Raw genomic sequence first — 26,282 nt, forward strand, 5'->3', positions numbered from 1 at the left:
TTCTCTCCTCCTCTCTGCGATCTCCTCCTCTCTGCGATCTCCTCCATCTCTCTGCTATCTCTCCTCTTTTCTCTCTCTCCTCCTCTCTGCTCTCTCTCCTCCTCTGCTCTCTCTCTCCTCCTTTGTTCTCTCTCTCCTCCTCTGCTCTCTCTCCTCCTCTCTGCTATCTCTCCTCCGTTGTTCTCTCTCTCCTCCTCTATGTTCTCTCTCCTCCTCTCTGCTCTCTCTTCTCCCCTGCTCTCTCTCCTCCTTTGTTCTCTCTCTCCTCCTCTGCTCTTTCTCTCCTCCTCTCTGTTCTCTCTCCTCTCTGCTATCTCTCTCTCCTCTCTGCTACCTCTCTCCTCCTCTCTGCCCTCCTCTCTGCCCTCTCTCTCCTCCTCTCTGCCCTCTCTCTCCTCCTCTCTGCTCTCTCTCCTCCTCTTTGCTACCTCTCCTCCTCTGTTCTCTCTGTTCTCTCTCTCCTCCTCTCTGTTCTCTCTCTCCTCCTCTCTGTTCTCTCTCTCCTCCTCTCTGCTATCTCCTCCTCCTCTCTGCTCTCTCTCTCCTCTTCTCTGCTCTCTCTCCTCCTTTTCCTCTCTTTCCTCCTCTCTTCTCTCTCTCTCTCTCTTCCTCTGCTACCTCTCCTCCTCTCTGTTCTCTCTCTCTCTCCTCCTCTCTCTCTCTCTCTCTCTGTCTCCTCCTCTCTGTTCTCTCTCTTATGCATACAGTCTATCCCTCTCTCCCCACCCTCTCCCTTGCTTTCCCCTACAGTCTCTCCTTTTCTAACCCTCACCTTTCCCCGTTCTCTCGCCCTTCACCATGCCCCCTTTTTCCTCCCTTGCCCTTGCCTTTCCTCCTTTATTCTCTTCCCAGTTCTCTCCCTGGGTCCCCTTCTCAACCTCCTTTATCTCCATCCCTGGGCTGGGGTCTGTGGCTGACTGACTGACCCAGCTGACTTTCTGATTTGTGGGCTGAGTTGCTACCGGCTGTGTTCCCGGTGTGGTGTGGGCCAGAGACCCAGAGCTTGAATTAGAGCAGGGCTTGGATTTCTGATAACAGACCCCCCACCTTCAATGATCAACCGCCCTGGCGCTATAAATTATTTAACACACTCTGCACCTCACCACTCACCAATACAGTGTGTGTTGGAGAGAAAGAGAAAGAGAAAGCTTGTGTTTGTGAAAGAGTGTGTGTGTAGTACATGTTTGTAGGTACAAGATGGAGAGGGAGGGAAAGTGTGTATGTGTGAGTTTTTATGTGTGTGTCTGCGAGCGAGAAAGCTTGTGTGTACCCCGTATGAGTGTCTGTCAGCACTAGTAAATCAAATGAAATTGTATTTGTCACATGCGCCGAATACAACAGTTGTAGACCTTACAGTGAAATGCTTACTTACAAGCCCTTAACCAACAATGCTTTAAGACTTTAAAGACTTTAAGACTTTAACACTTAAAAAAAGAAGTGTTAAGTAAAAAATACATAAGTAGAAAATATAAAATAAAAGTAAATAATTAAACAGCAGCAGTAAAATAAGAAGCGAGGCTATATACAGGGTGTACCGGTACAGAGTCAATGTGCGGGGTATTGAGGTAATATGTACATGTAGGTAGAGTTAAAGTGACTATGGATAGATAATAAACAGAGAATAGCAGCGGTGTAAAAGAGGGGTCTGGGTAGCCCTTTGATTAGCTGTTCAGGAGTCTTATGGCTTGGGGGTAGAGAGATGTAGTGGGAATACAACAGGTGGGTAAACAGGTGGGTAAACAACAGGTGGGTAAACATGTGGGTAAACTCTGATTGCTGGTTGCGGTAAAAAAAAAGTAACACTCCCTATATTTTTTATGCATTATTCTGCAACAGGTGGGTAAACTGTCCTGGCAAAAAAAAGGTATGTAAACTGCGTTCATTTGCGTTTACCCTCCACTACTCCACTGGTCATCGGCATATCTTCCCTGATGTTTCCTATAGTCCTCAGGCCTCGAGGTCATCACTTTCTGCTCGTCTCACTCAGCCATTTGGTTGTTGCAGATCGTAGCACTAACCAGGAACAATGAACCACAGCTACAGTTCCAACCCTCAGGTTGGAGTAACACTACCCCGCATCTTTACCTCAGAGCAAGAGGCATGGGCCAAATACCCCAGCATCAAACACACAGACTGTACACTGAACATCTGATTAGTGGTATTCAAACTTCAGCGGGGGACCCCCGCAACCGCACCCCAAATCTAATGACACTGTCACACCCTGATCTGTTTCATCTGTCTTTGTGCTTGTCCCCCCCCCCCCCAGGTGTCGCCATCTTCCCCATTATCCCCTGTGTATTTATACCTGTGTTCTCTGTTTGTCTGTTGCCAGTTCGTCTTTTTGTCAAGCCAACCAGCGTTTTTGTGTCAGCGCCTGCTTTTCCCCAGTCTCTCTTTTCTCATCCTCCTGGTTTTTGACCCTTGCCTGTCCTGACCCTGTACCCACCCGCCTGACCACTCTGCCTGACCCTGACCCTGAGCCTGCCTGCCGTCCTGTACGTTTGCACCACCTCTGGATTACCGACCTCTGCCTGACCTGACCCTGAGCCTACCAGCCGTCCTGTACCTTTGCCCCTGTTGCTGTAATAAACATTGTTACTTCACACAGTCTGCATCTGGGTCTTACCTTGATACCCGATTGTACTAACTGGCCATGACTGACCCAGCAGACCCGGGCCAGCTGCGCGACGCCATCTCCTCCCAAGGAGCCACCATAGGGAGTCATGAGGAACTGCTTCGTGGCCTTTTGGAGGGGAATCCCCCATGGCTGAACACCATGACTGGGCATTGAACGGTTTGCTGGAGCAATTCCGCGGGTTGTCTGGGGTGCAGCCTACCATGGTGGTAACCCCACAGCCCCTCAGTAAAACCTCAGTAACCCAGCTGCTGGCAGTGCCGCCTCATCGGCCACTCCACCTTCTCGGGAGCCCCGTTTACCCCCCCGGAATGCTTCAACGAAGAGTTGAGCACCTGTCGGGCATTTCTAGCTCAGTGTGCCCTCATTTCCGAGCTTCAGCCGTCCTCCTTCCCCTCGGATGGCTCCAAGATAGCCTATTTCGTCATGCTGATGTCCGTGAGGGCTCTCACCTGGGCTACTGCTGTATGGGAACAGCAGCCAGCCATATGCATTAGTCTGGAGGGATTCGTGGCAGAGGTGAAGAAGGTTTTTTACGCCCTGTTCTCCGGGAGGGAAGCTGCCTAAAGACTAATCTAGCTTCAGCAGGGTGCCTGCAGTATGGCTGACTATGCGGTGGATTTCCGCACGTTGGCAGCGGAGAGTGCTTGGAACCAGGAAGCACTGTTCGATATGTTCCTGCAAGACATCTCGGAGGAGGTCAAGGACGAGCTTGCTGCTGAGGAGTTACCTACGGATCTCGATTCCCTCATCGCTTTGACCATCTGAATCGATGGCCGACTACAGGAACGACGGAGGGAGAGGGAATTTGATTTTGCTTGCACACCCAGGGATCCCACCTTGCCTCCGAGACAACCTGGAAGCTCCTTGACGGTCTCGTTGCCGAGAGGACCTGAGGCTTCCCGACCTGCCCCGAGGGCTGCTGAAAACGTCCGAATCACCGCTTCCTGAGCCTATGCCACTAGGTAGAGCTGGGCTGTTGCCAGCGGAATGGCAATACAGGATCGACATGAACAGTTGTCTGTTTTGCGGGACTCTTGGTCATTTCGTGCCCTCTTGTCCTCTAAAGAAGCCAGGCTCACCGGCAGGAGCAAGGACTCTGGTGGGCCATGTGGAGAACGTTCCTGCTTCCACTGCTCCCACCCATTTTCATGCCATTCTGCTGTGGGGAGACCAGTCCAAATCTCTCCGGGTTCTCATTGACTCTGGGGCCGACAATAGTTTTTTTGGACGCTACCCTGGCGTCCAAGCTGAACATCCCCACTCAGCCCCTCTCCATTCCCATGGACGTTAGAGCGCTGGACGGGCGCTCTAGAGGCCCTAGTCACCCACAACACCACTCCCATTCACCTATGGGTGTCAGGGAACCATAGCGAGGCTATCCAGTTCCTGCTCATCAAGTACCCTCTGATTCCCGTGGTATTGGGATTCTCCTGGCTCCAATGACACAATCCCCTCATTAACTGTTTAAGGTATAGGGGGCAGTATTTTCGATTTCGGATGAAAAGCGTGCCCAGAGTAAACTGCCTTATACTCGGGCCCAGAGTCAAATATTTTCATATTATTAGTAGATTTGGATAGAAAACACTCTGAAGATTTTAAAACTGTTTGAATGATGTCTGTGAGTATAACAGAGCTCATATGGCAGGCAAAAACCTGAGAAACATCCAACCAGAAAGTGGGAAATCTGATGCTTGTAGTCTTTTCAAGTCATTGCCTATCTAACACACAGTGACTTAGGGTTCATTTTGCACTTCCTAAGGCTTCCACTAGATGTCAACAGTCTTTAGAACCTTGCAGTGAACAGAGAGCTAACAAGAAGGCCGGGAAGTTGGTGACTCAGAAAATGACATGAGTTCATTGACGCACATTCACGTGATGAGGTAGCTGTGTTCCATAACGTTTTTCAAGACAATGGAATCGTCCGGTTGGAATATTATTGAAGTTTTATGTTAAAAAGGCCCTAAATATTGATGTTATACAACGTTTGACATGTTTCTACGAACGTAAATAGAACTTTCTTTGACTTTTCGTCATGAAATTTTCAGCGCGCTTCCTACATTTGGAGTAGCTTACTGAACACGCAAACAACAAGGAGGTATTTGGACATAAATTATGGACTTTATCGAACAAAACAACATTTATTGTGAACCTGGGATTCCTGGAAGTGCCTTCTGATGAAGATCATCAAAGGAAAGTGAATATTTATAATGCTGTTTATGATTTTAGATGACTCCAAAATGGCGGGTATCTGTATTACCTGATGTATTTTTCTGAGCGCCGTACTCAGATTATTGCAAAGTGTGCTTTCCCCGTGAAGCTTTTTTGAAATCTGTCACAGCGGTTGCATTAAAAATATGTTTATCTATGAATCTTATGATAACAGTTTAATATTTTATCAAAGTTTATGATGAGTATTTTTGTAAATTGTTGTGCTGATTCACCGGCAGTTTTGGAGGCAAAATATTTTCTGAACATCACGCGCCAATGTAAAATGTTTTTTTTTGGATATAAATATGAACTTTATCGAACAAAACATACATGTATTGTGTAACATTGAGTCCTAGGAGTGTGATCTGATGAAGATCGTCAAAGGTTAGGGCTTAATTTTAGCTGTATTTCTGGTTTTTGTGACCCCTCTCCTGCTTGGAAAATGGCTGTGTGGTTTTTCTTGTGTTGGCACTGTCCTAACATAATCTAATGTTATGCTTTCGCCGTAAAGCCTTTTTGAAATCAGACAATGTGGTTGGATTAAGGACAAGTGTATCTTTAAAATGGTGTAAAATAGTTGTATGTTTGAGAAATTTGAATTATAAGATTTTGTTGTTTTGAATTTGCCGCCCTGATATTTCATGTTAGCGTCCCACGTAGCCCATAGAAGTTGACTCGTCTACTGGTGCCATCATGGGCTGGAGCCCGTTCTGCCACGCCCATTGCCTGAAGTCAGCACAACCTTCCCTGTGACATATTCCTGGGGACTCGGAAGGCCCCCGGGAGGTGTTCAGCAAGGCCCAGGCCACGTCACTTCCGCCGCACCTTCCCTATGACTGTGGATTGACCTTCTCCCTAGTACCACGCCACCCCGGGCCTTGCTGAACACCTCCCGGGGGGCCTTCCGAGTCCCCAGGAATATGTCACAGGGAAGGTCTGTACTCTCTGTCGGGACTGGAGACTAAGGCTATGGATACCTACATTGGGGACTCCCTAGCTGCTGGATTTATCCGTCCCTCTTTTTCTCCCGCCGGCGCAGGCTTCTTCTTCGTGGAGAAAAAGGACAAGACCCTGCGCTGTATATTGACTACTGGGGAACTCAACTAGAGGTCGACAGATTAATTGGAATGGCCGATTAATTAGGGTCGATTTCAAGTTTTCATAGCAATCGGTAATCAGCATTTTTGGACACTGATTATGGCTGATTACATTGCTCTTCACGAGGAGACTGCATGGCAGGCTGACTACCTGTTATGCGAGTGCAGCAAGGAGCCAAGGTAAGGTGCTAGCTAGTATTAAACGTATCTTATAAAAAAACAATCAATCTTAACATAATCACTACACATGGTTGATGATATTACTAGTTTATCTAGCTTGTCCTGCATTGCATATAATCGATGCGGTGCCTGTTAATTTATCATTGAATCACAGCCTACTTCGACAAACGGGTGATTTAACAAGCGCATTCGCAAAAATAGCACTGTCATTGCACCAATGTGTACCTAACCATAAACATCAATGCCTTTCTTAAAATCAATACACAAGTATATATTTTTAAATCTGCATATTTAGTTAATATTGCATGCTAACATGAATTTCTTTTAACTAGGGAAATTGTGTCACTTCTCTTGCGTTTTGGGCAACAGAGTCAGGGTATATGCAGCAGTTTGGGCCGCCTGGCTCGTTGCGAACTGTGTGAAGACCATTTCTTCCTAACAAAGACAGCCAACTTCGCCAAACGGGGGATGATTTAACAAAAGTGCATTTGCGAAAAAAACACAATCATTGCACGAATGTACCTAACTATAAACATCAATGCCTTTCTTAAAATCAATACACAGAAGTCTATTTTTTTTAAACTGCATATTTAATTAAAAGAAATTCATGGTAGCAGGCTATATTAAACTAGGGAAATTGTGTCACTTCTCTTGCATTCATTGCATGCAGAGTCAGGGTATATGCAACAGTTTGGGCCGCCTGGCTCGTTGCGAACTAATTTGCCAGAATTGTACGGAATTATGACATAACATTGAAGGTTGTGCAATGTAACAGCAATATTTAGACTTATGGATGCCACCCGTTAGATAAAATACGGAACGGTTCCGCACTTCACTGAAAGAATAAACTTTTTGTTTTCGAAATTATAGTTTCAGGATTTGACCATATTCATGACCTAAGGCTCGTATTTCTGTGTGTTATTATATTATAATTAAGTCTATGATTTGATAGAGCAGCCTGACTGAGCGGTGTCAGGCAGCAGCAGGCTCGTAAGCATTCATTCAAACAGCACTTTACTGTGTTTGCCAGCAGCTCTTCGCAATTCTTCAAGCATTGCGCTGTTTATGACTTCAAGCCTATCAACTCCCGAGATTAGGCTGGCAATACTAAAGTACCTATTAGAACATCCAATAGTCAAACGTATATGAAATACAAATGGTATAGAGAGAAATAGTCCTATAATAACTACAACCTAAAACGTCTTACCTGGGAATATTGAAGACTTGAAGATGTTAAAAGGAACCACCAGCTTTCATATGTTCTCATGTTCTGAGCAAGGAACTTAAACGTTAGCTTTTTTACATGGCACATATTGCACTTGCACATATTCCACTTTTACTTTGTTCCAACACTTTGTTTTTGAATTATTTAAACCAAATTTAACATATTTCATTATTTATTTGAGACTAAATTGATTTTATTGATGTATTATATTAAGTTAAAATAAAAGTGTTCATTGTTCATTCATTATTGGTGTTATTGTCAGTATTACAAGTATATATTTAAAAATCATCCGATTAATCGGTATCGGCTTTTTTTGGTTCTACAATAATCGTTAACGGTATCGGCGTTGAAAAATCATAGTCGGTCGAACTCTAGACTCAAAGACATTACGGTTAACCTCTATGGGACCGGCGGGACGAATTCGTCCCACCTACGTAACAGCCAGTTGAATCCTGTGGCGCGATTTTCAAAACCTTTGAAATGCTATTACTTCAATTTCTCAAACATATGACTATTTTACAGCTATTTAAAGACAAGACTCTCGTTAATCTAACCACACTGTCCGATTTCAAAAAGGCTTTACAACGAAAGCAAAACATTAGATTATGTCAGCAGAGTACACAGCCAGAAATAATCAGACACCCATTTTTCAAGCTAGCATATAATGTCACAAAAACCCAGAAGACAGCTAAATGCAGCACTAACCTTTGATGATCTTCATCAGATGACACACCTAGGACATTATGTTATACAAAACATGCATTTTTTGTTGAATCAAGTTCATATTTATATCAAAAACCAGCTTTTTACATTAGCATGTGACGTTCAGAAAAAGCATACCCTCCGCAAACTTCCGGGGAATTCACTAACAATTTACTAAATTACTCACGATAAACGTTCACAAAAAGCATAACAATTATTTTAAGAATTATAGATACATTACTCCTCTATGCACTCGATATGTCCGATTTTAAAATAGCTTTTCGGATGAAGCACATTTTGCAATATTCTGAGTAGATAGCCCGGCATCACAGGGCTAGCTATTTAGACACCCGGCAAGTTTAGCCTTCACCAAAATCCCATTTACTATAACAGAAATGGTCTTACCTTTCCTGTTCTTCGTCAGAATGCACTCCCAGGACTGCTACTTCAATAACAAATGTTGGTTTGGTCCAAAATAATCCATCGTTATATCCGAATAGGCATTTTGTTCGTGCGTCCCAGACACTATCCGAAATGGTAAATAACGGTCGTGCGCATGGCGCATTTCGTGACAAAAAAATTCTAAATATTCCATTACCGTACTTCGAAGCATGTCAACCGCTGTTTAAAATCAATTTTTTATGCCATTATTCTCGTAAAAAAGCGATAATATTCCGACCGTGAATCTGCAATTAGCTAAACAGCCGAAGGAAAATACTGCACGGGGTCGAATCGGGCACGCGCCTAATTCCATTGTCCTCTGATGGGCCACTTGGAAAAGGCGATAATGTGTTTCAGCCTGAGGCTGCCTCGTCATCGTTCAGGTTTTTCCCGGGCTCTGAGAGCCTATTAGAGCCCTAGGAAATGTCACGTTACAGCTAAGATCCTGACTCTTCAATACACAGAAGCAAGAACTTCCTGCATGAAACCTTCTCAGGTTTTTGCCTGCCATAGGAGTTCTGTTATACTCACAGACACCATTCAAACCGTTTTAGAAACTTTAGGGTGTTTTCTATCCAAAGCCAATAATTATATGCATATTCTAGTTACTGGGCAGGAGTCGTAACCAGATTAAATCGGGTACGTTTTTTATCCGGATGTGAAAATACTGCCCCCTAGCCCAAAGAAGTTAAGAACCGTTACCCGCTACCACTCATCTCCTCAGCCTTTGAGCCGCTCCAGGGGGCCACTGTGTTTTCCAAGCTGGATTTCCGGAACGCCTACCACCTGGTGCGGATACGAGAGGGGGATGAGTGGAAGACCGCCTTCAACGCGGCCAGTGGCCACTACGAGTATCTGGTCATGCCCTTTGGCCTCACCAACGCCCCTGCTGTGTTCCAGGCTCTGGTGAATGATGTTCTCCGCAACATATTGAACCGGTTCATCTTCGTCTACATTAATGACATCCTCGTCTTCTCCCACTCCCCTCAATAACACATGCTCTATGTCCGGCAGGTCCTTCAACGCCTTCTGGAGAATCAGCTGTTTGTGATGGCAGAGAAGTGCGAGTTCCATCGCTCCACCATCACCCTTTCTGGGTTACATAATCTCGGCTGGGAGTGTCCAGATGGATCCCGGGAAGGTGAGAGCAGTGATGGATTGTACCTCAGCCTACGTCCAGTGTGCAGCTGCAACATTTCCTGGGGTTCGACAATTTCTATCTCCGCTTTATCCGGGGTTACAGCACCCTGGCTTCCCCCCTGTCAGCACTCACCTCGCCCAAGGTTCCGTTCATGTGGTCCCCAGCTGCTGACCGGGTGTTCCAGGACCTCAAACATCGCTTCACCACAGCTCCCATCGTGGTTCCTCCGGATCCATCTCGTCAGTTCGTGGTGGAGGCCGGTGCTTCGGACGTCGGAGTGGGGGGCTGTCCTGTCCCAGCGTTCTGCCCTTGACCTCAAGCTACATCCCTGCGCCTTCTTCTCCAATCGCCTTAACGCCACCGAAAGGTACTACGATGTGGGGAATTGGGAGCTTCTCGCAGTGAAGATAGCGTTGGAGGAATGGAGGCACTGGCTGGAGGGGGCGGAACATCTGTTCATTGTGTGGACTGACCACAAGAACCTGGAGTATCTCCGCATCGCCAAGCGCCTCAACTCCAGGCAAGCCAGATGGGCCCTTCTCCCTCTCGTACCGTCCGGGATCCAAGAATGTCAAGCCGGATGCACTGTCCCACAGCTATAGCTCCACAACTACTACCCTGGAACTCGAGACCATCCTTCCCACCTCATGCCTGGCGACGGCACTCAGCTGGGGAATAGGGAAGCAGGTCTGTGAGGCACAGCGGATGCTCTTTCCCGACACCGTCCACTCCGTGGTCCTGGAGTGGGCCCACTCCTCCAGGCTGGCCTGCCACCCGGGCGCCCATCAGTCTCTGGCCTTTGTGCGACAGCACTTTTGGTGGCCTACCATGGTCCCAGACGTGTCCGCATTCGTCGCCGCTTGCACAGTTTGTGCACAAAACAAGACTCAATGGCAAGCTCCGGCTGGTCTCCTCCAACCTCTGCCTGTCCCCCACCATCCCTGGTCTCACATCTCCCTGGACTTTGTCACGGGTCTTCCCCCATCTGATGGCAACACCACCATCCTGACCGTGGTGGATCGGTTCTCCAAAGCTGCCCACTTCATTCCTCTCCCCAAACTACCCTCTGCAAAAAAGACAGCCCAGCTCATGGTGCAGCACGTCTTCCGGATCCATGGGCTGCCCGTGGACATGGTCTCTGACCGGGGTCCTCAGTTTTTGTCCCAGTTCTGGAAAGCGTTCTGCACCCTCATTGGGTCGTCGGCCAGCCTGTCCTCCGGGTTCTACCCCCAGTCTAACGGCCAGTCGGAGCGAGCCAACCAGGACCTCGAGACCACCCTGTGCTCCCTGGTCTCCGCCAACCCCACCACCTGGAGCCAACAGCTTGTGTGGGTCGAATATGCCCGCAACACCCTTCCCTGCTTTGCCACGGGCCTTTCTCCCTATTGAGTGTTCCCTGGGGTATCAGCCCCCACTCTTCCCTGAGCAGGAAGAGGAGGTCGGCATACCTTCTACCCAGATGTTTGTCCGCCACTGTCGTCGTACCTGGAGGAGAGCCCGGTCGGCCCTCCTCAAGACCACCTCCAGGTATCGACGACAAGCGGATCTCCATCGGACCCCGGCTCCCGGCTCCCCGGCTCCCTGGGCAGAAGGTATGGCTCTCCACCCGGGATCTGCCCCTCCGGGTGGAGTCTCGCAAACTCTCCCCCCGGTTTATCGGCCCTTTCCCCATCTCCAAGGTCATTAGTCCCTCTGCTGTTTGTCTTCTGTTGCCCCGTACCCTTCGTATACACCCCACCTTTCATGTGTCCCGTATCAAGCCTGTGTCTCACAGTCCCTTGTCTTCCATTTCCAGGCCCACCTCTCCTCCCTGGGTCATCGATGGCCATCCAGCGTACATGGTGAGACAACTCCTGAGGGTTTCCAGTACCTGGTTGACTGGGAGGGTTATGGCCCAGAGGAGAGGTGCTGGGTCCCCGCTAGAGACATCCTGGACCCAGCCTTCATTGCCGACTTCCAACGCCGGCATCCGGTCAACCAGGTATGCGCCCAGGTAGAATGCCAAGTGTGGTGTCCCTGGGGGGGGGGGGGGGGGGGGGGGGGGGGTACCGTCACGCTCTAATCTGTTTCACCTCTCTTCCCCATTATCCCCTGTGTATTTTTACCTGTGTTTTTCTGTTTGTCTGTTGCCAGTTCGTCTTGTTTGTCAAGCCAACCAGCATTTTTGTGTCAGCTCCTGCTTTTCCCCAGTCTCTCTTTTCTCGTCCTTCTGCTTTTTGACCCTTACCTGTCCTGACCCTGTACCCACCCACCTGACAACTCTGCCTGCCCCTGAGCCTGCCTGCCGTCCTGTACCTTTGCCCCGGTTGCTGTAATAAACATTGTTACTTCGATACGGTCTGCATCTGGATCTTACTCAATTAAATTGTATTTTTCTAATTATCTTTCTCAAAAATATTTGTGTATTGTCCCATACAATAATACACTACATGACTAAAAGTATGTGGACACCTGCTCGTCGAACATCTCATTCCAAAATCATGGGCATTAATATGGAGTTGGTCCCCTCTTTGCTGCTATAACAGCCTCCACTCTTCTGGGAAGGCTTTCCACTAAATGTTGGAACATTGGTCTGACGACTTGCTTCCATTCAGCCACAAGATCATTAGTGAGGTTGGGCATTTATGTTAGGCGATAAGGCCTGGCTTGCAGTCGGTGTTCCAATTCATCCCAAAGGTGTTTGATGGGTTTGAGGTCGGGGCTCTGTGCAGGCCAGTCAAGTTTTTAAAAATGTTTTACCATTATTTTATGAGGTAAGTTGACTGAGAACACATTCTCATTTACAGCAACAACCTGGGGAATCGTTTCAGGGGAGAGGAGGGGGATAAATGAGCCAATTGTAAGCTGGGGGTGATTAGATGGCCGTGACGGTATGAGGGCCAGATTGGGAATTTAGCCAGGACACCAGGGTTAACACCCATACTCTTACAATAAGTGCAATGGGATCTTTAATGACCTCAGAGAGTCAGGACACCTGTTTAACATCCCATCCAATAGACAGCACCCTACACAGGGCAGTGTCCCCAATCACTGCCCTGGGGCATTATTTAGACCAGAGGAAAGAGTGCCTCCTACTGGCCCTCCAACACCATCTCGTCTCCCATCCAGGATCAACCCTGCTTAGCTTCAGAAGCAAGCCAGCAGTGGGGTGCAGGGTGGTATGCTGCATCCCACATTCTTCCACACCGCTCTCGACAAACCATTTCTGTATGGACCTCGCTTTGTGCATGGGGTCATTGTCATGCTGATACAGGAAAGGGCCTTACTCAAACTGTTACCACAAACTTGGCAGCACAGAATCATCTAGATTGCCATTGTATGCTGTAGCATTAAGATTTCCCTTCACTGGAACTAACTAGCCCGAAACATGAAAAACAGCCCCAGACCATTATTCCTCCTCTACCAAACTTTACAGTTGCCACTATGCATTGAGGCAGGTAGCGTTCTCTTGGCATCCACCAAACCCAGATTCATCTGTTGGACTACCAGATGGGAAAAAGTTATTAATCACTCCAGAGAATGCTTTTCCACTGCTCCAGAGTCCAATGGCAGTGAGCTTTACACCACTCCAGTCGACGCTTGGCATTGCGCATGGTGATCTTAGGCTTGTGTGCGGCTGCTTGGCCATGGAAACCCATTTCATGAAGCTCCCAACTAACAGTTCTTGTGCTGATGTTGCTTCCAGAGGCAGTTTGGAACTCGGTAGTGAGTGTTGCAACCAAGGACAGACGATTTTTACGAGTTACGTGCTTCAGCTCTCGGTGGTCCCATTCTGTGAGCTTGTGTAGCCTACCATTTCGTGGCTAAGCCGTTGTTGCTCCTAGATGTTTCCACTTCACAATAACAGAACTTACAGTTTACCGGTGCAGCTCTAGCAGGGCAGTAATTTGACAAACTGACTTGTTGGAAAGATGGCATCCTATGACAGGTGTGGTTGAAATAGACGAATCCACTAATTTGAAGGGGTGTCCACATACCTTTGTATATATATATATAGTGTATATGCTCTTCATTTTTTGTTCCTACATTTATTTTAATTATTTGGCAACCCCACTGCATTTTGGGTTGCGACCCCAACTTTGGAATAGATTTACTCTAGATTCAATCTGGATTTTAAGAGATGAGATACTAATAACATGGTAGATTCTGGAATCAGTTACCGGGTCTATGATAATGCAGTTGTTTATCTTCAGGATATCTACTTCCCCAGAGTCAGATGAACTCGTGGATACCATTTTTAAAGTCTCTGCGTGCAGTTTGAAGGAAGTTGCTAACTAGCGTTAGCGCAATGACTGGAAGTTTATGTAACTGCTAGTTAGCATTGGCTCACGAAACTACCTCTAACTTCCTTCATACTGGATGCAGAGACATAAAAATGGTATCTGTGAGTTCATCTGACTCTGGGGAAGTATATAAAGGGCTTCATTGCCAACATCCTAAATATTCCTTTAAGCTACTGTAAGGGAGCAGTGGAATTTTACTACTAAAAGCCCTATAAAAACACATTAATAGAATGTTAGAAACAGAACAATCATTCAACGCATGCACACTCTCACACACACACACACACACACACACACACACACACACACACACACACACACACACACACACACACACACACACACACACACACACACACACACATGACACCATATCAACTGTGTTCATCTGGTCTTCAAGGAAACACCCAACCTCAGGCAATATGACAAGATAAGGAATCTGAAAACTACATTACCCACAATTATGGAACAGTCCCTATTGGCTGTCAAACATCCCTATCGAGTGGCAGTGGTATGGGTCCATGCATATTCAATACGGACACTAATGTATTTCCTGTACATCTGAAAGCTCAGTTACCACAGTAGGTATCAAGTGGTACAAGAATTATGTGGGAGTAGTAGTAGCAGTAGCAGTAGTTGTAGTAGTAGCAGTTGTAAGAGTAGTTTTAGAGAGGAGAGGGAGAGAAAAACTAAAAACAGAAAGACAATGTAAGAGGTGTGTACTGTATATTTATGTGTGTGTGATGTACATGTTCATACTGTGTTTCCTCTACTGTGTATGTGGTGTATGTCTTACCTTGCCGTATAGACACATATTTACCGTTGGCTGCCATCAGCACCACCTGAGGGTGGCTCTCCTCCAGGTCAAACAGCTCGTCCTTCCCCGGCTTGGTGCACCTGCCAGACCTCAGTGTCCCCGTGGGGCCCATGGGACTCAGGTACTTCCCCTCACAGTCCTTAAACGCCAGCTTCCCACACTTCAGCTCCAGTGTGTACCCTGTGCCCATCCTGCTCTCCGCTGACAGCGTCCCATCGTTGACTAGGTAACGGCTGTCACAGGTCTTGAGCCGGTACTTCCCATCCAGGTAGACGAGCGTCAGGAGAGCTACCACGCCCCATGGAATTTTTCGGTCCACGGCAATCTCGCCATTGCGGGGTGACAGGTGGGCGTAGCGCTTGCGGGCCATACTGAGCAGGTTGGCCTGCGGGTGGAGCGCCAGGTGTACTGCCCACAGCTCCGCCTCTGTGATCACCTGGGTGAAGCAGGACAGGTAGTCCCAGGAACCTCCAAAGAACCTCAGATAGGGTTCAGACTGCAGTGCCCAGCGGCCGTCTGATTGGGCAGCGATCAGGAAGCGGCAGTCTGTGTTCTGGACCTCGGCCTCGCAGGTGACCTTGCCATTCTTGTCGGAGGCCAGGTATCGGCCCAGATGGCTGCGGAAGTAGACCACCTGGGGGTCATGGGAGTCCTGCTCTAACGTCCACACCTGCTTCCTCTTCAGACTGGGGGCTGATGCATTCACCTGATGGAGGAGAGATCACTGTCAAACAGAGCACTGGGAATAGCTCTACTGATGGAGGAGAGATCACAGTCAAACAGAGCACTGGGAATAGCTCCACTGATGGAGGAGAGATCACTGTCAAACAGAGCACTGGGAATAGCTCCACTGATGGAGGAGAGATCACTGTCAAACAGAGCACTGGGAATAGCTCCACTGATGGAGGAGAGATCACTGTCAAACAGAGCACTGGGAATAGCTCCACTGATGGAGGAGAGATCACAGTCAAACAGAGCACTGGGAATAGCTCTACTGATGGAGGAGAGATCACTGTCAAACAGAGCACTGGGAATAGCTCCACTGATGGAGGAGAGATCACTGTCAAACAGAGCACTGGGACTAGCTCCACTGATGGAGGAGAGATCGCTGTCAAACAGAGCACTGGGAATAGCTCCACTGATGGAGGAGAGATCACTGTCAAACAGAGCACTGGGAATAGCTCCACTGATGGAGGAGAGATCGCTGTCAAACAGAGCACTGGGAATAGCTCCACTGATGGAGGAGAGATCACTGTCAAACAGAGCACTGGGAATAGCTCCACTGATGGAGGAGAGATCACTGTCAAACAGAGCACTGGGAATAGCTCCACTGATGGAGGAGAGATCACTGTCAAACAGAGCACTGGGACTAGCTCCACTGATGGAGGAGAGATCACTGTCAAACAGAGCACTGGGAATAGCTCCACTGATGGAGGAGAGATCGCTGTCAAACAGAGCACTGGGAATAGCTCCACTGATGGAGGAGAGATCACTGTCAAACAGAGCACTGGGAATAGCTCCACTGATGGAGGAGAGATCACTGTCAAACAGAGCACTGGGAATAGCTCCACTGATGGAGGAGAGATCGCTGTCAAACAGAGCACTGGGAATAGCTCCACTGATGGAGGAGAGATCACTGTCAAACAGAGCACTGGGAATAGCTCCACTGATGGAGGAGAGATCGCTGTCAAACAGAGCACTGGGAATAGCTCCACTGATGGAGGAGTGATCACTGTCAAACAGAGCACTGGGACTAGCTCCACTGATGGAGGAGAGATCGCTGTCAAACAGAGCACTGGGAATAGCTCCACTGATGGAGGAGAGATCACTGTCAAACAGAGCACTGGGACTAGCTCCACTGATGGAGGAGAGATCGCTGTCAAACAGAGCACTGGGAATAGCTCCACTGATGGAGGAGAGATCACTGTCAAACAGAGCACTGGGAATAGCTCCACTGATGGAGGAGAGATCGCTGTCAAACAGAGCACTGGGAATAGCTCCACTGATGGAGGAGAGATCACTGTCAAACAGAGCACTGGGAATAGCTCCACTGATGGAGGAGAGATCACTGTCAAACAGAGCACTGGGAGTAGCTCCACTGATGGAGGAGTGATCACTGTCAAACAGAGCACTGGGACTAGCTCCACTGATGGAGGAGAGATCGCTGTCAAACAGAGCACTGGGAATAGCTCCACTGATGGAGGAGAGATCACTGTCAAACAGAGCACTGGGAATAGCTCCACTTGTCTCCTTCAGTCCTACCCTCTTCTCCTGTCTTCCTCCTTTCAAACTCTTTCCTGCTTTAGACAAATTTGGTTGGCATCTACTCTACTCTGGCATGAAAAGGACAAAGGAGTTGGCTAAAGCAGACCAGACTGGCACCAGTCTAAACAGGAACACAGTAAGACTAAGTTGTGTCAGATGAGGTATCTCACCTTGAAGCCAAAGGCCTCTGCGGTGAGGTAGCAACTCTCATGATTGATCAGACCAAACTGCAGCTTCAGTGGACGGTTTGTCCTGTTAGTGGGCATCCTGACCTGGAGAGGGGGAGAGGGGAGGAAGGGGAGAGGGTGAGGTACGAGGGGTCGGCAGAATGAGGCAATGAAATATGAGAAGAAATCAATGAAGAAGGTAGCTATGTAATGCAGGGACTACAAATTCCTGCTTCTCTGCCGTCTTTAAAAAACATTTTTTACACAGATTAATAATCTACTTACGGTGGTTATGTGGTTCCTTTTCTGTAGTTTCTGTGATTCCTACGCTCCAAATTCCCAGATTAAAAAGAATCCTTTTCTGTCTCTGTCTCCTCTCCTCTTGTCTCTCTCTGGGTGGTTGAGAGACTCTTGTCGTTCTCTCTCTACTCCTTCTTTCTCGTTCTGTCGTTCAGGGCTCCTGGGGTTTTCCATTAGGTTTTTCCCTAATCAGGATTATAGTAGTTAGTAGGACTCAACACTGCAATCCAACTAGTGACGTCACCCTCTCCCCCTCTCGTTTCACAACTTCCCTCTTTCAGACTACCTCTCCCCTTCTCCCTCAATGTATATTTCCCCTCTTCTTTCTCTCTCTCCCTCAATGTCTGCCTCCCACTCAATCATTCCCTTAGTCTCTGTCTCACTCAATGTCTCTCTCCCTCAATGTCTGCCTCCCACTCAATCATTCCCTTAGTCTCTGTCTCACTCAATGTCTCTCTCCCTCAATGTCTGCCTCCCACTCAATCATTCCCTTAGTCTCTGTCTCACTCAATGACTCTCACCCTCAATGTCTGCCTCCCACTCAATCATTCCCTTAGTCTCTGTCTCACTCAATGTCTCTCTCCCTCAATGTCTGCCTCCCACTCAATCATTCCCTTTGTCTCTGTCTCACTCAATGTCTCTCTCCCTCAATGTCTGCCTCCCACTCAATCATTCCCTTTGTCTCTGTCTCACTCAATGTCTCTCTCCCTCAATGTCTGCCTCCCACTCAATCATTCCCTTTGTCTCTGTCTCACTCAATGACTCTCTTCCTCTATGCTTCTGTCTGCCTGTCTCCAGTCTCTCTCTCTCTCTCTCTCTCTCTCTCTCTCTCTCTCTCTCTCTCTCTCTCTCTCTCTCTCTCAGCCAGTCTCTCTGTTTCTCTAAATCCCTGTTCTTTTCGTCTCTCCCAGTTCCTGTCTATGAGATTACTGAGCCACTGGTCTCATGACCAGTCTCCAACCCTGGCCTTAGTGATCAGTCACCCAACCAGTCAGCCAGTTAGCCAGCCAGTCAGTCAGTCAGTCAGTCAGTCAGTCTGCCAGTCAGTCAGTCCGCCAGTCAGTCACCCAATCAGTCAGCCAGTCAGTCAGTCAGCCAGATACACCCAGCTTTACGGTCCTTACCTTCTCATTCACCTCTTCATCTCTCTCCCTCTCTTCTTACCGCTCTGTCACTTTCTGCCTCCCACGGTCTGTCACTTTCTGCCTCCCACGGTCTCACTCTCTTCTGTTCTTTTTCTCCTTTTCTTCCTCTCCTTTCTCACCTCTCCCTTTATTCACATTCCAGATTCCTTCTTGGCCAGGAGCACGTTTGATCAGCACGTCCCTTAAACAGGCACATCTTTGGATTAAAAAGGTTCCACCCTGAGATCACAGTGAGGCCCTAGGGCTGTGCGACATCCTTTTTCTTCTCCAATTCCTAAATACCCAAACATTACAGCAAAGCCATGGAACAAACATGAACCTTTCATCTATACGTTACAGCAAAGCCATGGAACAAACATGAACCCTTCATCTTTACTCTACAGCAAAGCCATGGATCAAGGAGGGAGGGAGGTGAAAAAGTTGACAGAGAGAAAGAAAGATGAGGAAAGAGAAGGCAACAGTGTGTCTTGGTGCTACTATTTGTTTTTTACTTTTTATTTATTTTACCTTTATTTAACCAGGTAGTCCAGTTGAGAACAAGTTCTCATTTACAACAGCGACCTGGCCAAGATAAAGCAAAGCAGTGCGACAAAAAACAACAACGCAGAGTTACACATGGAATAAACAAATGTACAGTCAATAACACAATAGAAAAATCTGTGTACAGTGTGTGCAAATTAAGTAAGGAGGTAAGGCAATGAATAGGCCTATAGTGGCGAAGTAATTAAAATTGAGCAATTTACACTGGAGTGATATATGTGCATATGAGGATGTGCAAGTAGAAATACTGGTGTGCAAAAGAGCAAAAAAACAAAAACAAATATGAGGATGAGGTAGGTTATTGGTTGGGTGGGCTATTTACAGATGGGCTGTGTACAGCTGCAGCGATCGGTAAGCTGCTCTGACAGCTGATGCTATTAGTGAGAGTACTAATCATCACTTTATCTTTTCTCCCCTGTTTTACCAACAAGGAGGTGTTGATCAGAGTAGGGCCCTTTGTGTGTGTATAAAGTGGATTTGGAGAGTAAAGAGGCGTGTCCATTCCTTAACCCTTCTTCTCCCAGTGATCCCAATATGGCTAATCTACTACCAGTTACCCCTCCCCTGACCAGTCGCACACACACGCGCACGCACGCACGTACGTAGTCCAGCGGTGAAAGCGTTGGGCCAGTAATGAAAAGGTCGCGAGTTCAAATCCCTGAGCACACTTGTCTATGTGTGAAATAGGACAAATACACTCCCCCCACACACACCACTATGAGGGAGCTAGAAGCACAAACCATATGAACCATGTCATGGGCAGATAAGGTGCATGATCTACCCGAGCTACAGACAGCTATATCGGTCTGCTGATACAGGACTACTAAAGGCCCAGTGCACTACTTTTGGGGGGGCTGCAGCACCCTTAGCACCCCTACTTCCAGTGCCTACTCTCCCACTATCATATTTGTTGGTGAGAAAACGTTCTGAGGATGCTTCAGCTTTATAGCCCCTGTGACATGTCTGCGTTACCCCCTTCTGTCTGTGGACTAGTGATCAGTCACTGAGACAGCAGAAAAAACACTGGTCAGCGCCAAACAAGGCCAGCAGAGGGAGCTCTTGCTACACCCACTGACAGCTTGACACAAATTGCCAATATCCATTACAAGTATGGACAAACAGATGAAGTTTCTGGAAGTTTTCACAATATATTTTTTAGTAACATCTGTCTATTAAATCAAACTGTTGTTATCAATATCTTGTGACAGCATCTGTTTCCTCTACTAGTGCATTATTCACTTACGGCATTATTCACAAATTGCCCTACTTATGGCGTTATTCACAAATGGCCTGACTTATTGCATTATTCACAAATGGCCCGACTTATTGCATTATTCACAAATGGCCCGACTTATGGATTTATTCACAAATGGCCTGACTTATGGCATTATTCACAAATGGCCCGACTTATTGCGTTATTCACAAATGGCCCGACTTATGGATTTATTCACAAATGGCCCGACTTATGGATTTATTCACAAATGGCCCGACTTATGGCATTATTCACAAATTGCACTTCTTCTGGCATTATTCACAAATGGCCCGACTTATGGCATTAAACACAAATGGCCCGACTTATGGCATTATTCACAAATTGCTCAACTTTTGGCATTATTCACAAATGGCCCGACTTATGGCAGATAATATAGAATAGGAAAACGTTAATAAAAGAGGACATCCATCTGATAGCGCAGAGAGAAATACACCAGACTAGATTCTAACTAGCAGTCATCTGCTGTTGCAGACTGGGATGTCCAATTTCTTTGTTCTATTTCTAGAGCCGCTGGGTTCTCCTTCTTGGACAAGTCAATTGGTCCTCTTGGTAAGGAGATCTGGAGTGCTTGTGTGTGTGTCTGTGTGTGTGTGACTAGTCTACACAGGGTGAACTCAATACTCCTTATCTAGGAAATAACAGAGATTAATTGGAAATCAGAACCTTACATTAGCATACCTGAGCCCTCATCAAGGAGAAGAAGCAAGCACACACACACACACACACACACACACACACACACACACACACACACACACACACACACACACACACACACACACACACACACACACACACACACACACACACATACACACACACATACACACACACACACACACACACACACACACACACACACACACACACACACACACACACACACACACACACACACTTGAATAACAATAAATATTACTTAATAAAAAGTATGCTTCTATTTACTATATTATTATAATTCTCCCCATTATATTTCCTCTTCATGTGGACCATATCCCACGCGTCATCAGCTCTTCTTTGTGGCCGGGGGGGTGTCATCGTCTGCTGATGTTCCGTAGCTCTCGCTGCCGTTGGCACGGCAACGGCTGTCGATGGCCAACCAGATGTTATTGTGGGATGGCGGCTGTGCCAGGTTCACTGTGGCAACTGGAATGGTGCTTTAGAAGCCATTAGAAGCCATAACTGTGCTCCTCTGATGACACTCAAATAGCTATCATTACACCTCCTACAAGGAGAGAGGAGGGAGGGCTGGAGGGAGAGAGGGAGGGAGGATGATGGAGGGAGGGAGGAAGAGGAGGAGAGAAAGGGGGGAGAAGGTAGAGGGAGAGAGAGGATATGAGAAATTACAGGGAAAAAGGAGAGAAAATGAGAGAACATGAGAAAGGAAAGAACAGAGCAGATAGAGACGGAGAGAGAGAGAGACAGAGAGAGATGGGGAGGGAGACGGGGACGGGGAGAGAGACAGAGAGAGAGACGGGGATGAGGAGAGAGACGAGGAGAGAGATGGGGACGGGGAGAGAGACAGGGAGAGAGATGGGGACGGGGAGAGAGACGAGGAGAGAGATGGGGACGGCGAGAGAGACAGGGAGAGAGATGGGGACGGGGAGAGAGACAGGGAGAGAGATGGGGATGGGGAGAGAGACAGGGAGAGAGATGGGGACGGGGAGAGAGACGAGGAGAGAGATGGGGACGGGGAGAGAGACAGGGAGAGAGATGGGGACGGGGAGAGAGACAGGGAGAGAGACGGGGACGGGGAGAGAGACAGGGAGAGAGATGGGGACGGGGAGAGAGACAGGGAGAGAGATGGGGACGGGGAGAGAGACAGGGAGAGAGATGGGGACGGGGAGAGAGACAGGGAGAGAGATGGGGACGGGGAGAGAGAGACAGGGAGAGAGATGGGGACGGGGAGAGACACAGGGAGAGAGATGGGGACGGGGAGAGAGATGGGGACGGGGAGAGAGACAGGGAGAGAGACGGGGACGGGGAGAGACACAGAGAGAGAGACGGGGACGGGGAGAGAGACAGGGAGAGAGATGGGGACGGGGAAAGAGACAGGGAGAGAGACGGGGACGGGGAGAGAGATGGGGACGGGGAGAGACACAGGGAGAGAGATGGGGACGGGGAGAGACACAGAGAGAGAGATGGGGACGGGGAGAGAGACAGGGAGAGAGACGGGGACGGGGAGAGACACAGGGAGAGAGATGGGGACGGGGAGAGACACAGGGAGAGAGATGGGGACGGGGAGAGACACAGGGAGAGAGATGGGGACGGGGAGAGACACAGGGAGAGAGATGGGGACGGGGAGAGATGGGTAGAGAGATGGGGACGGGGAGAGAGACAGAGAGAGAGAGACGGAGAGAGATGGGGAGAGAGATGGGGACTGGGAGAGATGGGGAGAGAGACGGGGACGGGGAGAGAGACAGAGAGAGAGATGGAGAGAGATGGGGAGAGAGATGGGGACGGGGAGAGACACAGGGAGAGAGACGGGGACGGGGAGAGAGACGGGGACGGGGAGAGAGGGGGAGAGAGACGGGGACGGTGTCGTGTCTTTGGGGTACCATTAAACTGAAGACATGTTTATCAATAAACTCCCTGTAATTATTATCACGTGATTAAACTGATTAATCGTTTAATTGTAATTAACTAGGAGATCGGGGCACCAAGGAAAATATTCAGAGTACAAAGCTATAATTTTCCTAATATAACTTTCCTATATTATAACATTATATATTATATTCTGTTATAGTATAGGCCGATTATCTTCTGGTTTAAATGGTGTATTTTACCTCGCGTCCAGTCTCATTCCAAACGTCGTAAATTGTTGTATCTGCACGAACCCAGTCTTTACTGAAATCATCCATACATCAATTGTCTTAAAATCATTTATTTACTAAACTAAGTAATTCACAGAAAGTATACAAACAGTAATTATCATCACAAAGAATTGGTAGAGTAATGTGCCCTAGTGGGCTAAAACAGGCATGGCTGGTGTCTTGTTAACAATGGGTCATAAACGGTCAGCTGAGGACACACAAAGTTCATTAATATTAACAATTGACATGCTAATCCTTTGCACATGAACGCTCACTCATTTGAGAACAATTGCAATCAATATATATTTACGCTCAGTGTGTCGTCGGGATCCTTGTTGGAGCGCCGTTCTGTTGGAGAGTTTTTTCTCTCTCTCTCTCTCTCTCTCTCTCTCTCTCTCTCTCTCTCTCTCTCTCGGTTAGAATGGATCTTTCAAAGCGACATTCATTAATGACGTCATAGAATGGATGTTTCGTTGGTCTTCGCGTTCAATGATATAATTTACTTAGCTGCAGACTAATAATTAATATCAAAGACTTGTTCTTATTCTGTCGGTATCGATAGTCTAAAAGTTAACCACGTGGTATAGTTCACTTTCAGTAGAGTACTTGGATGGTCAAACCTATCGGCCAACTCGCAATGGAGTGGAGGCCGGGTCTGTTAGAAAGTAAATCAGGGTATAGTTTTATAGTGAACATGTCACATGACGCCTGGTCCTGTCTGTGTCCCTGGGGGCGTGCCGATGACTGAGTTAAGCTTGGTACAGGAATACAATTCTATCACATTAACATCAGTACATAGCATCTCAATGTATTACAAAAGCTTTATCCTTATTAATACATTTTATACAACCATGTGGATGCAAGTCTCATCGCTGAGGCTATTATATAAACAGTTTTATGGTAATATGGCTATATTGTCTCTTCTGAGTATCACAAAATTGTACCAAGCGGACCAGTTCGTAGCTGGATTCTTCACCAATCTTCCATACCTTCTCCAGAACACAAATGTCACTTGGTTCCCATATTCTGTGAGTTGGAAGAATTTCCTGTGTCTCTCTATGGGACCCCTCTGTGTCTCAACTGGGCCATGTGGTTGTAAGATTCTCCTCTGGAATTTTACAACCCCCTCACACAGGGCCTGGGTGGGGGGAGGTAGGTTGGGGGATGGTGCAAGGGGGGAGGGGGTCAACTGTCCTCCCTGTACTCAAAGAGGCCAATGTCATGACAACGGGGAGAGATGGGGAGAGAGACGGGGACGGGGAGAGAGACAGGGAGAGAGATGGGACGGGGAGAGAGACAGAGAGAGAGACGGAGAGAGAGACGGAGAGAGATGGGGAGAGAGATGAGGAGAGAGACGGGGACGGGGAGAGAGACGGGGAGAGAGACGGGGACGGGGAGAGATGGGGAGAGAGACGGGGACGGGGAGAGAGACAGGGAGAGAGATGGGGATGGGGAGAGAGACAGAGAGAGAGACGGAGAGAGAGATGGAGAGAGATGGGGAGAGAGATGGGGAGAGAGACGGGGAGAGAGACGGAGAGAGAGACGGAGAGAGAGACGGAGCGAGATGGGGAGAGAGACGGGGAGAGAGACGGGGACGGGGAGAGAGACAGAGAGAGAGACAGGGACGGGGAGAGAGACGAGGAGAGAGACGGGAACGGGGAGAGACACAGGGAGAGAGATGGGGACGGGGAGAGACACAGGGAGAGAGACGGGAACGGGAAGAGACACAGGGAGAGAGATGGGGACGGGGAGAGAGACGGGGAGAGAGATGGGGACGGGGAGAGAGAGACAGGGAGACAGAGAGACATAGAGACAGAGACATAGAGCGAGAGAGAGAGAGTGAGAGAGAGAGAGACTGAGATAGGGAGAGAGACAGAGAGAGAGACAGAGAGAGACAGAGAGAGTGACAGAGAGAGAGACAGAGACAGACAGAGAGAGAGAGACAGAAAGAGAGACAGAGACAGGGAGAGAGACAGAGATGGGGAAAGAGAAAGAGAGGGAGACACAGAGACGGGGAGTGAGACAGAGACGGGGAGTGAGACAGAGACGGGGAGTGAGACAGAGTTTAAAAATACAATTTTAGAGTTAACAGCCCCCAGTCTTTTCTAGCCTATAAAGTGCTCTTCTACCATTTCCATGTTCTGCAGGGTGCTCCCATCCCCATCCCCTACCCCTACATCCCTCTCTCACCCCTGTCATTATCATACTATGTCAATCCCTTTCCTCTTTCTCAGCCTCACCCTCCCTTAACTCTATCTCTCTCTCAGCCTCACCCTCTCCTCCCTGATTTCTCTCCAACAGCCTCACCCTCTCTACCTTACCCCATCCCTCTATCAGTCCCACCAATTCTCCCAGTCCTTTTCTGCCTCTCTCACAACCCCTCTGTTGTTCTGTCTTTTACTCTCCTTCTCTCTGCCTATTACCATCTCTCCATCGTTACGTCATTCTTCTCCTTTCCTTTCACACTCTGATTTCTCCCTCCTTCCTCCCTTCTAGACTCCATCCCCTTCTTTCTCTTCCTCATTCAATCTCTTTCTCTGTTTTCCAACGGACAGCAGCCCATCTCTTTCTGTCTTTTGCCCTGATCCCTCTGTCTTCTCTTTCTCTCCATCCCTCTCTCCCAAACCCTGCTCCTGTCCATGGGGATACACTTTTGGGACGGACACGTTAGAAGAAAGCAGATCTGTGTTCTCCTCTGCCAGTCTTACCATATCAATAGTCTCTTTCTCTCTCTCTCTCTCTCTTTCTCACTCTCTCTCTCTCTCTCTCTCTGTCTCTCTCTCTCAAGCCACGTCTAATAGCTGTAGTTCCACATGTATCCACTAAGAGACAGTATTAAGCTATTCTACCATATAGCCAGACTGAAGAACCAGAATATGTTTTTAGAGAAAATAAAAAGATTGATGCTTGGTTTGTCAGACTTGGTGCCTGTGTGACTGAGCGGCTCAGGAAGGGAAGGCAGGAATCTCTCAACTATTTTTAATTGCTGTTTTATTGCCCTCTGCTTCCTTAATGGGGGCCTGTCAGAAACATAAGTGAACTCAAAG

At 47.9% G+C, this 26,282-nt stretch overlaps 1 protein-coding gene across 1 annotated transcript in view; it reads right to left on the reverse strand.

The window, feature by feature from the left end:
• The window catches only part of LOC106610076 (fascin-2), a 42,902-nt gene extending 25,639 nt beyond the window's left edge, over positions 1-17,263 (reverse strand). Inside the window, exons 1-2 of the mRNA XM_082978144.1 lie at positions 17,168-17,263; positions 14,712-15,438 (exon numbers count right to left, since the gene is read on the reverse strand). Coding sequence (XP_082834270.1) covers positions 14,712-15,438; positions 17,168-17,263 — 823 coding nt within the window. The remainder of the gene's footprint in view (positions 1-14,711; positions 15,439-17,167) is intronic.
• Between the last annotated feature and the right edge of the window lie 9,019 nt (positions 17,264-26,282).

Source organism: Salmo salar, chromosome 01, assembly GCF_965601325.2.
Source record: "Salmo salar chromosome 01, fSalSal1, whole genome shotgun sequence".
Classification (NCBI taxonomy): domain Eukaryota; kingdom Metazoa; phylum Chordata; class Actinopteri; order Salmoniformes; family Salmonidae; genus Salmo; species Salmo salar.